The sequence below is a fragment of the Juglans microcarpa x Juglans regia genome, chromosome 2D, assembly GCF_004785595.1.
Source record: "Juglans microcarpa x Juglans regia isolate MS1-56 chromosome 2D, Jm3101_v1.0, whole genome shotgun sequence".
Classification (NCBI taxonomy): domain Eukaryota; kingdom Viridiplantae; phylum Streptophyta; class Magnoliopsida; order Fagales; family Juglandaceae; genus Juglans; species Juglans microcarpa x Juglans regia.
Window position 1 is genome coordinate 4,762,080 of NC_054596.1, and position 15,134 is coordinate 4,777,213.

Below are 15,134 nucleotides of genomic sequence, written 5' to 3' on the forward strand. Positions count from 1 at the left end.
ATAAAATTAATCTAAATCCATCACCGATTTATATGAATAAACCTCCCGCGTTACATTTACACATCTGTATCTTCAAAATATCGGATAAAAGTGTGCATTCAGCGTATGTAAGAAACCAAATCTCTCACATTCTTGTTAGCTGCCTGCTCCCAAAAAACAAACAGAAGACCTTTTGATCAGTCTTGAGACTAGGAATATAGCAGGCAATGTCATCACAGATTGTTCGGGTCGGCAGGTAGGCCGGCAGCCTTGAAATGCATAAAACAGATCCACTAATTCACCTAATATCAATACTTCGATATGAGTTACATGAAACGGCTCACATTTTGGCCATCCAAGTCAGGAAATAAGCAAGTGATCCAACATTGCCCACTAAAAATAAAAAATCTGGTGGGTTTCAACTTTCCAATGCACTACTACCGGGTCCACCATTAACTAAGAAGTTTTGAAAACAACCGAGAACATCTCAGATTACCCCCCCAATTCATGCATTGGCTATATGTCTGCTTCATTACCTTCATTTGGGGTAGTACGAGCAGAGTTTTGAATCCGTAGCCTTTTTGCCCTACAAGCAAAGCACAAAGCACATCAAAATGGTGAAGCACCTCCGGTAACCAAACAAGAACAAGACCACAAACTACAAAGCCTTGGCTTGTGGCATACGTTTGGATACTTTTGCTTTATCTCCGAATGTAATTTTTAATCTTCTTTTATTGTCACAAATTAGTATAGGTCTACAATTATCAACAGCAGATACTTCTACTAATTTATAAATTACTCTATGACCTAGCAACCCACTTGAGTAACCGAGTTGGCAACGAATAAAAACCCTTTCATGCTACGACCTAGAAATATCCAAAACTCCAATAGAGCATCTTTGGCTCTTTTTTTTCCCTTTTAAATTGCCAGTGACACAAATAAGCGGGTTACATCAGTGCATGGAAGCTATTCACACTAGGCTATTGATTTGATCCTAATGAACTGAAACCAAAATTCCCAAACTACAGCTCAACTCTGATCGGCGTGTATACCTAGCTTCATCCTATTACCAATTTTGGCAAGCCTCAAAAACCTCTTTTCGTCAGTTGAATACAAACGCAATGATACTAAATAAACATACATACATATATGTAACTGTTTAAAGTAACTTTCATGATATCAATGTCTCTTGGTGAATCTTATCTACACCACTTTTTACAACTGTAATGAACTTTCATATTAGTTTCAAGAAAATATATATATATATGTATGTATGTATGTATGTATTTATAGACACTTGTCATTAAAAGGATTCTAGATTACTGACAGTCCCTCCTGCTTATATCCGCTTGCATATGTTCCAGAAAAATATCTCCTTTAATATATATGTATATAGATCCCCTTCCTGGACCTGTTGAATTTGTTTCATAAACACCTGATGATAGAGAAAAGAATCACCAAAACCCTCAAGAAGAGCTGTGGTAAAACAAAAGGTTCAACTGCACAAAACCAATATCATATTGAAATGTAAACAAAAAGTGCACTTTACCTCGAGTAAGAAATGTACTCCTCAACTGCTTGTTTCTGTTCAGCTCCATAGACAAACCATTTTTCATAAGATGCGACTGCCTCCAATGCCCCCATATCTTTATAACAAAACATTATAGTTTCAGATATCTTGGAATAATATACAGCTATAATTGCAGATTCATACAATAGGTTGGACATTAATGTTATGATACATTGTCTCAGATGGCGCTAGATATCTGTGTCTGTACACAATTGGATTTGTCTAATAACAGACGCCACTAATACTTTTTTGTTAGAACAACCAGACTCACTAATCGAATTTTCTATGAAGTAAATTAGAACTTCTGAAAAATGGAACCAACAAACCTTGAAGTAAAATTTCCTGGTCCCTAGCATGACCTTTCAATTTCCAAAATGCACGGCCATTAACATCCAAAGAGAGAGCCTCAGTTCTAATAGCATCAGATATTTTCTTCCTGTAAGTATTAAATAAAATGAATGTCAAAATAATGTTTTTGAAACGAAACATTCTCATAGAATTAATGAAGTATTATAATATAGATAGGTAAAGCGCACACAGATTCGATAATTAGTGAAGCAATAATTAAACTACCAAAATTTGGAATAAGATAGCGGTTTGCTAAGGTAGCAATTCCTCCGTCTATCTACGCGCTTGCTTCACGTTTTACCAAGGATACAATTGCTCAGTCTTCCCATATGTTGGCATCAGATTTTACATGAGTACATTATATGGCAATATGCGATACCGCAAGCAACTCCCTAAAATGGAGCTTCAAAATATGATATATTGACCATCAACACTCTGCTTATATTTTCTCAAGATAAAGCAACATATATGATATGCCAAAAGGCAAAATGTGATAAGTCATTGGCCTTTTTGAGTTGTACTGAGGATATACTCGCATCAAAGTCCTTTTCTGACACTTTTTCCTTTAGATGAATTGCCAGACTACTATTATGTTACCAAAACTCGAAATAACAAGATAGATTCTCCATAAAGAAAGATCCCTTGTCTAAATTTTAAAGCATTGACTAGAAAAGTTACGGGAGATTGGATAATAAGTTGAGATGAAGATTAAAAGTTGAATAAAATATTATTTTTTAATATTATTATTATTTTAGGATTTAAAAAAGTTAAATTGTTTATTATATTTTGTGTAAAAATTTAGAAAAATTGTAATAATTAGATGAGATGAAATAATTTTTGTATCCAAACCTTGGGGGGAGGGGGGGGGGGGGGGGGGGGGGGGGGGGGGGGGGTGGGGGGAGTCCTGCTAATATGTTTAATTAAAAATACAGTATCTAGCATTCCTTAAAATTGTATAATCTTCAAAAATTAGAAACCATAAACTTACTTTTGGATACTATTCCCATGGCATCAAGCATCTCAGAATGAGCATGAGCCGCATCACGTTTTATTCGTGAAACAACAGCTTCATATTTTCGGATTGAAAGAGGAGCGCCACTTTGTGCAATAATAGCTTTGGCTACCTCATCCTGCAAGTTCTGCTTTAGACGTTTTTCCTATGCCAAAAACAAAAAAGTTTCAAATTACAAGTCACTTCAAGAAGATCATTTCTTTTTTCCTTTTTTAGAGAGAATATTGTCTGTAAGCTTTAAAAGATGTATGCCTTATTTTTGTTACCTTATCCTTTGCAGCCATAAGCTTTTCTTTTGCTTCCTTCTCTCGCTCAACAACTTTTGTATTTTGGTCGTCAATCCAACTCCTTAATTTTCTAGAAGTATATTAAAGAACTTTAACACCATACAACACAACTAGTACATTTTTGTAAGGAAAAAAAGTTACTAAAAACACAATTTAAACTTCAAATCCTTTTTACTTACTCTGTGCCAAGAGCCTCATCGCAAATAAAATTTAAGATTTTTAGTTTCATCGAGAAGTCTAACTTATCGTATTCATCAACACCTCTATCAAAACAATCTGAGCGCAGTTCTTTCGATGCGCATTGGGATTCAGAGATGCAATTCCCCAGAGCTTGCCACCATGACTTTCTTCCATTTGTTGGACTAGGCGAAACAGACCTAAACAGAAAATGTGGGCAGATAATAATACACTGCATGCAAAAATTTTACAGCTAAGACAAAAACAATGAACTTCTATAGAAATAGTTATTGAGCAAATCTCATACTCTTTCCCTGCGTCCTTTTGTATTAAAGACAAAAGTTGGATCTGAAAATGAACCGTCATTGAATATTGTGCTCGACGCCCACGTCGCCCATACCTTAATTCTCGAAGCAAAGATGCAGCTTGTCCTTTTTTAACATCAAGAACCTAAAGACATAAAAAAGTTCAGAGGAAGGAAATCGAAGGTAGTTTACCATACATAATTGTGAGTGTGTTTGTGTGTGGATTTAACAAAACACCTCTTTAATTTACCTTTCCAAATGAGGCACAAAATTCTAAAAATTGCAAGGCATTTCCAACATCTGCAGGAGGTAATTCAATTTCAGCTACAGTTGCTAAGTTGGCACCCTGAGGCAAAGCGATGTCAGCATCAAATTCTGTGTCCTCCAGACCCATCGTACACTTCCTGACTTTGTTTGACACTCGAACTTTCCTGGGTTTGTCCCTGGCATTCTCAATCTTCAGAGCATTCAGCGCTCCTGCATCTTTCAGAGTTCTCCCATCCTTTTTCTCTTCTGATTTAATGGGACTCAAAGGAACATCCTTTTGAACCTTCGTGTTATAATTATTATTCTTGGAAATTCCAGTTACTTTAACTTCTTCTTTAGAGAACTCGATAACTTTTGCCTTCATCGAGCTACTCTTCTTTGGGTGAGAGCCTTTATCGTTGCTACCATTACATATTTCCTTCAATCCTTCCCGCTTTATTTTCTTTGACTTGTCATCAAAGTCTGTTGCTAATTTCTGAGAATTCGAGTCCGTATCAGTCTTTCTATCAAAAGAATTTTCCTTCCCCAATTTTTTTGGTGAGACGACTTCAGGTTCCTGTGAATATGCTTAATCAGTCAAATACGTCAAAAAGTAGAATGTTGTTACACTGTCACACAGTACCTGGAAAAACACTACCAAACCTTGTTTAAAGCAACCGGCTGATTTGGTGATACACCAACATTTTCAACAACCTTTTCATCGCCCAATTCCTCAGAACCATTCACATTTAGCATTTCGGAAACAGACGAGTAGCCAGCACTCCTGGCTGTTTGCACTAGTTGGCCGGTGGGTTTGTGACCTTTCTTCTTCCTAGAAAAATCATTATTTTTCAGAATCACTGAAATCATAGTAGTGACAAATACAGTAACATATTAGCTCACAGAATTTAACACTTACATGCAGAAACTGCAATTGCAAATGCCTCTGCACTTGGGACATTTCCAGTCAGCCAACATTTCCACCTCTTCTGCTTTCTCTCCATATCTAAATCAACATTAAACCAAATGTAATGGCTGATAGCAGATGTATGACCCCTAGTACTAAGGATTTCGTATTATTAACTGAGTAGAGGAAGAACAAGAATAATACGCTTATTATGAAATCTAACCTGTTCAGTAGGCATTTGTGACAGAAGTTTATGGCACAGAGCTTGTTCACTTTCATGTTCTTACACGACGCCGAGAAATCCAATGTTTTTTGACGACACTTGAACATTGTATCCAGAATTCAAGAAAACAATCAGTAAAGTAGAGCAAACCAAAAGGCCAGAAACTTAAATTGCCATTAGCCCCTGCATTTGGTTGCTGATAAGAGAACTGAATCTTGGAAACTGATCACACATAAAACGCATTCTAAAATCTAGGCCTCGCATTACAGTTTTTTACCATGAAATATCAATTCAGATTCAGTTTCTCGTCATGTATACAGACAGAGAGGGGAAAACTTGAAATCGAAGATGAATGAATTACCTGGTGACAGCTCTTCCCATTCTCGGAATCGTATATTCGATTTCCGACAACGCGAACTCCGGGACACTTGGCGCGCTTTGCTTTGTTTCCATCATCGTCGTTGGCGCCGTCCTCGATGACACGCCTCCTCTTCTTCGTCTCCTCGATCTCCTTCTTAGGCGAGGCTTTGCTTTCAGATGCAACGGCCATTACCGAAAACTGATTTCCACGAGTGTTTTCGATTCCGTGGTTGTCTTTAGATACTAAAGAAAGGATGACAGTGCGAGCAGGGAGAGAGAGGCATGCGCGCGCTTTAGACCTTTCTTTGAATTTTTTAGTTTCCTTTCGATTTTCCCACTTCTTTGTTCTCCGAGGAGTGGGCGGGAAAACGAATTCCCGGAATTTGGGATTTTTTGGGGCTCGTGGAGAGCGCCAAATTAAATTGTTTCGCGTTTATTTATCGGACAAATCTGTCGTAAAAAGATAAATTACAATTCAATAATTGGTTACGGTCACGCAGATTAAATTCTGGATAAATTCGTGTGTTTTTACATACCAGTGGCTAAGATATTTTTTTATTTTATATTTGTTTGAAAATGAAGATAATCCATGCATTACAATCTTTCTTCTTTCACGTAAGGTAGAGATGGCGAGTCGACACATAATGCAAATTGTATAGCTACACATGCATCTGTGTGTGTTTATACATGGGTAGTGACTCAACATCTTCTATCTAAGTGTATTTCAAGTTTTTTTATTTTTTTATCATTTTTTTAAAATATTTTTTTAACTTCCTTAATTATTAAAAAAAAATTAAAAAATATATAATTCTACTGATGCTCACTTTTTTAATCATTAAGTAAAATTTAAAAAAACAAATACAAATTAAATCGTAAATGAGTAGTAATAGGTTAGTTTGCCTGTTTAATGAATCGTAATGTCTTTATGAGCCCAAAAAACGACATTCCATCTTTTAATGCACTACTGGACGATTTCATTAAAGGAAAATATTATATATACTTACAATTTTAAATTTGATGTGCATAATTATACATGTTAATGAGCCAGCTATTGAAATGATAAAGATTTTAAAATCATTAAAAAAATTTGATAAAATGGAGAGAATACTCAATACATATAAGATTAGGCATAAAGTTGTACATACATATAGCACTACTCTTATCTTAACATGACTCTCTATATAACCCTATCATGGTTTATCTCTATAAATTAAAATAGAGTAAAAACTAAACAAGAAAGAAAAACGAAAAAGATATTATATTTTGATGGCTACATTTTTATTATTTTTGATGACTTAAATACAATATATAAATTAGAATTTATTAGAAAATTACAAAGCCATGAGATAAAAGAACTCTCTAGATAATTATAAAATCCAAATACTTTGATAGATATTATAATCAAATCAAATCTTGATTTAAATTTGATTGGATTTTATCTTTATTTCTAACATTATCTAACATGGACAAGATAGAGCCTAAAATTCCTTCTTTTTTTTTTGTTTCCTTCGTCACGATATATAAAATACAACTTACAATATATAAATACAAGGGTTACAAACATGAGTAGTCTAGTAAACTAGGCATTGAATATAAGGATTATAATTCTTCGAAAAACATCAAGGAGAGATACAAACATAGCGTAACGTAGATTCATATAATTATCATATAACTCATTTTACATTAACCATTAGGGGTTTTCATCCAGGTTCATCGGTCGGAACCTGAGTATACCCGGACCGAAACTTGGGTTTCAAACCCGGGCTAGAACATGGGCCGGGTTGGTTCGGGTCAGACCCGAGCTGAAACCCGCGTAGAGCCAGGTTATTGAAACCTAAAAATCTGGGTTCCGGGTTGTACCCAGATTTTTTTTTTTTAACAAAAATCTATATCATTCAGTTTATTTCAATATGCATTTTTTTTTTTTATTATTCTAAGAGCCTATATTCTATTGTAAATTTTTCAAGAAAAAATGTTCATATTCTTTTATATATAAAACTAATTACCTTTATAACTAAATGCATCTAAAAAAGCATAATGCAATCACTACATATTTCATTATCTAGTATTTATACATTACATTACAAAACACAAATTACAATATATAAAATTACATATCAAAAGTGGATTACATAGAGCCACCGATACATAATCTGTTTGCTTCATGCAATCAATGCATTCCTCCACAACTGAGTTTAGTTTATAATGAATTTCCTGTCTCAGAACAGCCATTGTTGGTCTAAGCTTATTAGCAAGATGTATTTACTAGAAAGGTGAAAGCTGCAACTTTGTGGCATTAGTTGAATTTGGGACTACATGACCATTCATTCATTAAAGAAATAATTAAAACATCTATCCAAAGGAATGGGAAGTGGGAAACCAACCGTAAAAAATTAAAACATGCTTAAAGAGACCAAAGAAAGAGGGAGACAAAGACTCGCAACATTTTGCCGACATTGCTAGCACCAAAAACCTTGTGAACAATGGTAAACTTGTGAGGGTCATCGTAAGGGACAATGTGAACTCCATTTGGATCTTACACTTGTACAGTTACATGTGTCTATTACACAACAAACGGCATACTTGGTAACAAGAAAATATGTCTATTACACAACAAATGGACATAATGGCAAAATAACAAAAAAACCCATGTTTACACCCATATTTAACAGCATATACTTTATACTCATATTTAACAAAATAACATAAAAAATCAAGATCTATTAAAGATTATTCCATTCAAACATTTTTATCAAAACAAACTCAAATCAACAAAGTAATAAAACGAGAAAATCATAAAAAAATTGTTGTAGAGAAAGCAAGCCAAGACTAGTACTACTTGTTGCTCCGAGGGTGAGTTTTTTTTCCCCTTTTCATTTTCTGTACCACACTCCATTATGGGTTGTTATTCATTTTCTACACAAATGTTACAGAAAAATATTGCCTTGGTTCTTCGTTTTCTACTCAAATGTTACCTAAATCACAGAGAACAAACCTTGGGATCGAGAGGATGACGGCGAGTCGGGGACGACGACGAGGTCACAAGGATGACGGGGTTTCTTCGATTGGCACTGAGAGAAAACCTTCGAGCCCCGAAAGAAATAAGAAGAAGAAGGCGGAATCACCGAAAGATACCTTCGATTCACTCTCTTCAATGAGCGACAGAGTTTTGCTCGACAGAGACACTACGATTTCAGCGTGAGTGACTAGAGAGAGAGGGGGGGATGAAGACGGATGTGAGATAGAGAAAGAGATGGATGGGAGTCTGGGAGAGTCAAAGATGAAGGTTGAAGCGGCTAGGCACTAGGGTTTCGTCTCTTCAAATTTATATAAACCCGGGGCAGTACCAGGTGTTTATTATGGAACCTGAGTTTCATACCTGGGTTCAGACCGGAGGAAACCGGTTATTAGAATGCGGGTTTCGGCCCGGATTTGATCCAAGCCGAAAACCATAACCGAAACCCATGAACCCGGAACGGACTGGAAAAAATCCAACCCTAATGAACAGTCTTATTAGCCAACCAATATAATAGAATTATCTCACACAACAATAAAAATATTTAAAATGGCTCCATTTTGATAGTAAAAGTGTTTCATCTCATTTTATTATTATAATTTTTCAAATTTTTACACAAAATATAATCAACAATTCAATTTTTTCAAATTTTAAAATAAAAATAATATTTTATTCAACTTTTATCTTGACTATCTTATCTCAACTCACTATACAAACCGCAACTAAAACTTTTACATTGAAGCATATCAATTCGAAATAGGGCGGTTACTTGCAAATGGTAAATAAATATGTGTGTGTATCTTTACTCCCATGCCAATAGCCCAACAAACCCGACCAATGAGACGCATAAACACATTGGAATTAGCGACAACAAAATTGAAAATAGATGCAGCCGCGTAGACAAAATTGCCTATGAGCGCGTAATATAGTATTTCCCCTCCCAACTTCTTGGCCACCCACAATATACCGGAAAATCCCAGAAGCTCACGCGCCGCCAGGAATAGACGAAAAATAAACAGAGCCGACTCATCCGTTAGATCGAATGATGGAAAGTGCTTTTTCAAGAAGAGAGGTAATGAAGCCACAGCATCTGCGTGCGTACGCACAACAAAAACAAAATAAAAAGTCATCCAAAACATGAAATACAAACGCAATTAGCATTAATTAAAACGAATGAATGAATTATATCGGTGAGTGCATTACCTGAGATGCCAATTAGGTCGTATTCAAAAATCCAGCAGGACAAGGCGGCGACAAGGCAAGTTACCCGCACATGATAGAGAGTGATTTTTCCGAGATAGTCCCTAAGAGTATTACCATTAATATTTCGTTGATCGAACCCACCTCTAGCCATTGCAAACAACACTAGCTACTACGAAAGCACCAGAAAGATGAAGAGGAAGAACAACGCACGAGAGCGATAATAATGAACGCAGAAAACAAAGAAGAAATGCAGAAGATTTAGAGAGAGTACTGATGAGTCTAAAAGGATTGGTTTGTATGTATATATAGAGGCGAACGTACGTACCGATCAATAAGGCTCCATTTGAAAATAAGAGTCCTACAGAAAGATCAGTAGAGTCGTAGTTGAATCGTTTCTCTATCTCAACAGCTTTGGAATCATATTCAAACTCGTACTCTTGACTAGGAGCCGAACCACTTGTACGGTTGGGGGATTCAGTTCCAAAAATTTCGCAATAATAAATAAATCTTCGAGGGCTTTTTAAGAAAAATTTTATGAAAAGAAAAGTGAGAATTACTGTTAATAAATTATTTTTTTACATGAGTACAAAGTGTGTAAATTTCGTATATTTTTTTTTAAAAAAATAAAATTTATTATTAAAAAAATTACTTTTATGTAAGTTTTAGAATGGAATCTACCCTCTATTTTAAAAAAAAGTATGTAAATCTGTAATTCGTGTAAAAAAAATTAATTTTTTAATAATATAATCTAATTTTTCAAACAGTGTACAATATTTACATAACTTAAGACCGAATATAGTATTACTCTAAAAAAAAAAAAAAAAATGCCAATTGCCTTGCTAATAATATGTGTTTACGATTTGGCCCCCACATTGAACTTTCTCATTCTGCCCTTACTCGTTTTTGACATAGTCAAGAAGTTTATTCACAAGAAAAGACATAGTCAAGTACATAGAAAGTCTACATGAGAAGTACTAGAATTTACTAGTTAAAGTAAAAAGTCATCGACATAGTTTATTAAAAGGGAAATATTATTTTGACTATTGCATTTGTCTCCTCATTTTGATATCTTATATATTTTATTTTATTTTAAAATTTTATTTTTTATTTAATAATTAAGAAAATAATTATTAGTGTATTTTTTTATATTTTTAAAAAATGTTTTAAAATGATAAAAAAATGTAAATAAAAAATTTGAAAAAAATAAATTAAAAATTTTGAACTAACGGTAAGATTGAGCGGTATAGTCTGAACAGTAAAGTATCACCACTCTTATTAAAATCAATAACCCCCTCCTATTAGAACATGCATGTTTTTTAAAAAAAGAGTTTAAACTCATCTATTATTCTCTCTTAATTCGAAACTTATATAATTTCTCTTCCACCAAATGTACTCATCCATACATATAAGAGTCATTATCCAGATTGGTGCCACTCCTAGATTGTCTTGAAAACAGGGACGAATCTAAAGGGGTCAAGCCTCCCCCAAAATTCTGACATTTTTTATTAATTTGATTTAAAACTATGTAAAAATAAAAATATATATAATATTAGAGGTGCATTTTTCTAATCTTAAATATATTTTATTCTCCATACATCATATATATATGCTCATTAATTCATTATGTAAACTCAACTTTTGTAATTTGATTTATTATGACGTGCGTACGTGTAAATTAGTTTTAAGTTCATTTTATTTTTATTTTGAAACATAATCTTAACAATGTTTATGATTTGAAGTTTTTGCCTTATCCATATTCTTTAACTTCAATTTTCAAAATAAAATGTAAAGAAAATGACCCATGAATTCTTTGTTGGTCTATATTAAGAATGAATGTGATAATTAATAATCTTTATTTGTTGAAAAAGCTTTAAGATCAATTGACATGTCAAATACTTTATTTTGATTTTTTTATATTCAAACTTAAAACTTCTTATAAGTAATGCTAGATATATTCGTGGAGTGCATAAGTGTCGCACAATTATTTTGAAAATAATGTGATATACTATTAAAAAATTATTAGTTTTTCATATAGATCTCATATTTACTCACTTTTTTCAAAAAGATTATGCAGCGCTTATACACTTCACAATTGCAAATATCATTTCTCATTGTGATTTCATCCCTACTTGGAGGCCTTTTCAACTTGCTTGGAAATCCAAAGCTTACTAGAAAATCCACTGCTGGCATTGACCATGATAATCATTATAGATAATGGATAGGGTGGGGCTACTATGCTGCCCCACTTTTACTGTTGGGTGTACCGTCCAGACGTTTTTTTTTTCCTTTTTTTCACATTTAAATATTTTTTAAAAATAAAAAACACACTAATACACTTAAAATCATTTCCTTAATCACTAAATAAATAAATAAAAGTCAAGCGGTTACTTTGAGTGGTCAAAATAGAAGGCAAAGTAGTGTTTTCCTAATGGATATGTACTCTTTATTATAAATATTATACATAATGGATAAGCATAGTGCTGAGAGGAAAATAACAGTTTCGCTTTAGAGTGTTTGGTTTGTTATATAGACTTTAACGACCTCCAATAAAAGGCCGCCATGTTAGCAACTTTACACAAATGAACGTAAGACTATTATACCTGATAATTCCTGGATTTTATTAGTGTTCTTGTTCGTTGTTCTGTAGCCCAACCATCCTTTACTATCTATCAAGTTTGAAGACCGTCACTAGTACCAGACCAGTTCCGTGTAACACACCCGATGGTTAGTGTTTAGGTGAATAGAAAAATGTAGAGAAGTGCAAGAAAATTAGTCAGATTCAAGGTTGACGTTACATCCAAAAGAAGAAGAGAGAAATTGAGAAATACGTTGTATTAAGCTTCTGGATGATCAACCCTAGAGCCCTTGGCTAGTGCATAAGTAGGATGACCCCTACATGGGCCCGAGTTACAAAAGTAATTGCATAAAAATAAAATAAAACTATGGGTTCAAGCCCACTTACTATACCGTAGTCTAAATAAAATGTTGAATTAAAATGAAGGAAATTGCTAATGAAATTATCTGGCCCATGTACTAACAAACCATCCCTTATCAAAGCACCTTGCCCACAAGGTGCGGGTATCCTTACCCACAATTGTCCCACCACCAGGGTCAAAAATAAGAATTTTATTTTTGCCAGTAGCCACTCCATATTTCATAATAACAACACCATCAATGAGTATTGCTACATACACCAAAATCTTCTTGGGAACACAACCACAAATGATACACCACGTTCCACCATAAGCCGATTAGATAAAATGGAAGCTCAACATTGTATTATTCACTACCAAATGTCATCCTTTGAAACATTCTAATTTGTGCAGATTGTTCTGCAGGATTAAATTGTTCACTTTGGCCAAGTTTCATTCCATTGGTGACATTTGAAAGTTCATCCAAAGACTCTAAAGCTCTCACCACCAAACTCATTATTGGCCTTCTTGTAGCTGAATAACGCTCACAAGCTACTACTGTCTTAATCACCCAAAACATTTAATCTCCAACATTGTTATTTTCTAGCCTTGGATCCACCAACCCTCCAAAGTCACCATCTTCAAGTGCTCGAGAAAGCAATGGGCAGGCCCATTCAACAAGGCTATCCTCACCCAATGGCTGAGAGGCATCCACATGCTTGCAACCTATAATCAGTTCCAAAAGCACAATTCGAAAGGATAAACACCAGACTTTTAAGCCAATTTGCCACTTGTTGTGTACTTTGGAGCCATGTATCCAAAAGTTCCCATGACACAGGTGCTTGTGTGTGTGTGTCTACATCAACAACTAATTTGGTAAGCCCAAAGTTTGAAACCCAAGCTTCAAAGTTGTTATCTAAAGCAATATTAGATGACTTGATATTCTTGTGAATAATTCGAGGATGACAATCCTCATGGAGATATAAGATTCCACGTGCTGCACCAGCAACAACCTTAACACGCCAAGCATTTTCACCGATTCCCTTAAGTCCTCTTCCACTTCCTTTATTAAAGGGCCAATGAGCTGTTATTATAAGTTGAAGGAAAAAATAGGCCAATGAGCTCCTGTTATTGTTACAGGAGCATATGTCAAAGTGGAATAATCATTGATCAACTTTTTCGTATACCCAGCAGTTTGACCATCAATAGACCACACTCTCCACACAGTCGTTCCTTTGATTATTGTGCCATCGAGTACGAGATCACAAGACAAAAAATAGAGATAGTACATTCAGTACTACTTACTTCAACCCCAGTGTTTTTAATTGTAACTTTTTTCCTATTTTTTACCTCAAGTATGATAGCTTCCACCAAGATTTGTGAATCAAGCATCAACACAAAGCTTCTCGAGAAATTGAAGCATAATCATCTTCTGTTGAAAGTTAGGTTGAACAACATTTTCAAAAATTCTCAAAACAATCATAGGAAAAAATAGCCCGATTTCTAATTCCAATCCAGTTCTAAATCTTGACACCAAACTAATGAAAATGGAGCCAGAAAGCTGAAAAACAATCATAACAAATTTTCAAGCATATGGGCAAACAATTGAGGTTCCCTATTTTCTATCCTTACCTCTTTCTCCAGGAACTCACGAGTAGCAAGGCTCCAATACTCGATGATTCCCTTCACATCTGCAGATACCACAACATCAATTACATGCTTGTACCTCATATTCTTTATTTGTCCTTTGTGTATCTCTTTGGATAGGATAGGTTCATTTGAACCAACCCGTGCATCAACTATATGCGCAAACCTTGAATCTTGGTCACTAATAGCAAGGTTAGCTTTGACATGTCTTTATCTATAGACCCATTCAACACTAACAGCTAGACATTCAATTGGACCTTTAATGACACCAGTAACCACCTGACCCACCATGGCACCATCAACATCATCATGGGTATCCCCACTTTCTTTATTTTTCACTGTGCCATCAATTGCAATCGTCATGGATTTATTCTTCCGCGAACAACCACGCTTCCGTCCATGACAACCAAACACACCCCTAATTGACATTTCATCGAGCAACTGAGGTGCAGGGTAACACATCAAGAGATCGTTGGCATCAAGGAGAAGGCTCATGACATCATTAGATTCTTCATACAAATACCTTGGTAAATCGAAGCTAAACAAAGGCATGCCTGCAGGGGCAAAGAGCTTTTGCTCGTATTCTTGAAGTTGCTGGTTGACAACTTCAAATACCTCAACAAACGATCTCCCAATCATATGTTGGGTTTTAGGACTTTTTGAACCAACCCCACTTCTTGATTTGTCCACTGGCATCTTGATGACGGGCTACAGGTATGTCTGCAAAAACGAAGAAATGTCCTGGTATCTCTAGTTCCTGAGCTTCGCGAAGATGTCATGCAGCTTGTTGACTACGGGGATCACCGAGTGGAAGGGAATTTCTCGATCGTTGTTGCTGCTACTACCAGTTATAAAGACCTTGGCGAGGTCGTCGAGCAAGATGAGAGGACTCGACGAACTGATGGGTACTGCTGCTTGTAGGTCCTCCTAAAGAAGAGAACT

General features: G+C 35.1%; 3 protein-coding genes across 3 annotated transcripts; all 3 read right to left on the reverse strand.

The window, feature by feature from the left end:
• Window positions 1-249: 249 nt before the first annotated feature.
• On the reverse strand, window positions 250-5,757 carry LOC121249017. Its single transcript, XM_041147651.1, has 12 exons — window positions 5,416-5,757; window positions 5,055-5,152; window positions 4,844-4,930; window positions 4,588-4,756; window positions 3,929-4,501; window positions 3,681-3,823; window positions 3,376-3,573; window positions 3,176-3,266; window positions 2,885-3,054; window positions 1,876-1,985; window positions 1,529-1,625; window positions 250-565 (listed from the first exon to the last, which is right to left on the reverse strand). Exons 1-12 carry the CDS (start codon window positions 5,602-5,604, stop codon window positions 496-498), a joined length of 1,995 nt encoding a protein of 664 aa, XP_041003585.1. The 5' UTR covers window positions 5,605-5,757; the 3' UTR covers window positions 250-495.
• A 3,377-nt stretch (window positions 5,758-9,134) lies between these two features.
• Window positions 9,135-9,899, reverse strand: LOC121249033 (sugar carrier protein C-like). Its single transcript, XM_041147674.1, has 2 exons — window positions 9,634-9,899; window positions 9,135-9,520 (listed from the first exon to the last, which is right to left on the reverse strand). The coding sequence occupies exons 1-2, from the start codon at window positions 9,782-9,784 to the stop codon at window positions 9,177-9,179; spliced, it is 495 nt and encodes a 164-aa protein (XP_041003608.1). The 5' UTR covers window positions 9,785-9,899; the 3' UTR covers window positions 9,135-9,176.
• Window positions 9,900-13,125: 3,226 nt separating this feature from the next.
• On the reverse strand, window positions 13,126-14,276 carry LOC121248048 (proline-rich receptor-like protein kinase PERK10). Its single transcript, XM_041146406.1, has 4 exons — window positions 14,178-14,276; window positions 14,042-14,106; window positions 13,348-13,670; window positions 13,126-13,271 (listed from the first exon to the last, which is right to left on the reverse strand). The coding sequence occupies exons 1-4, from the start codon at window positions 14,274-14,276 to the stop codon at window positions 13,126-13,128; spliced, it is 633 nt and encodes a 210-aa protein (XP_041002340.1).
• Between the last annotated feature and the right edge of the window lie 858 nt (window positions 14,277-15,134).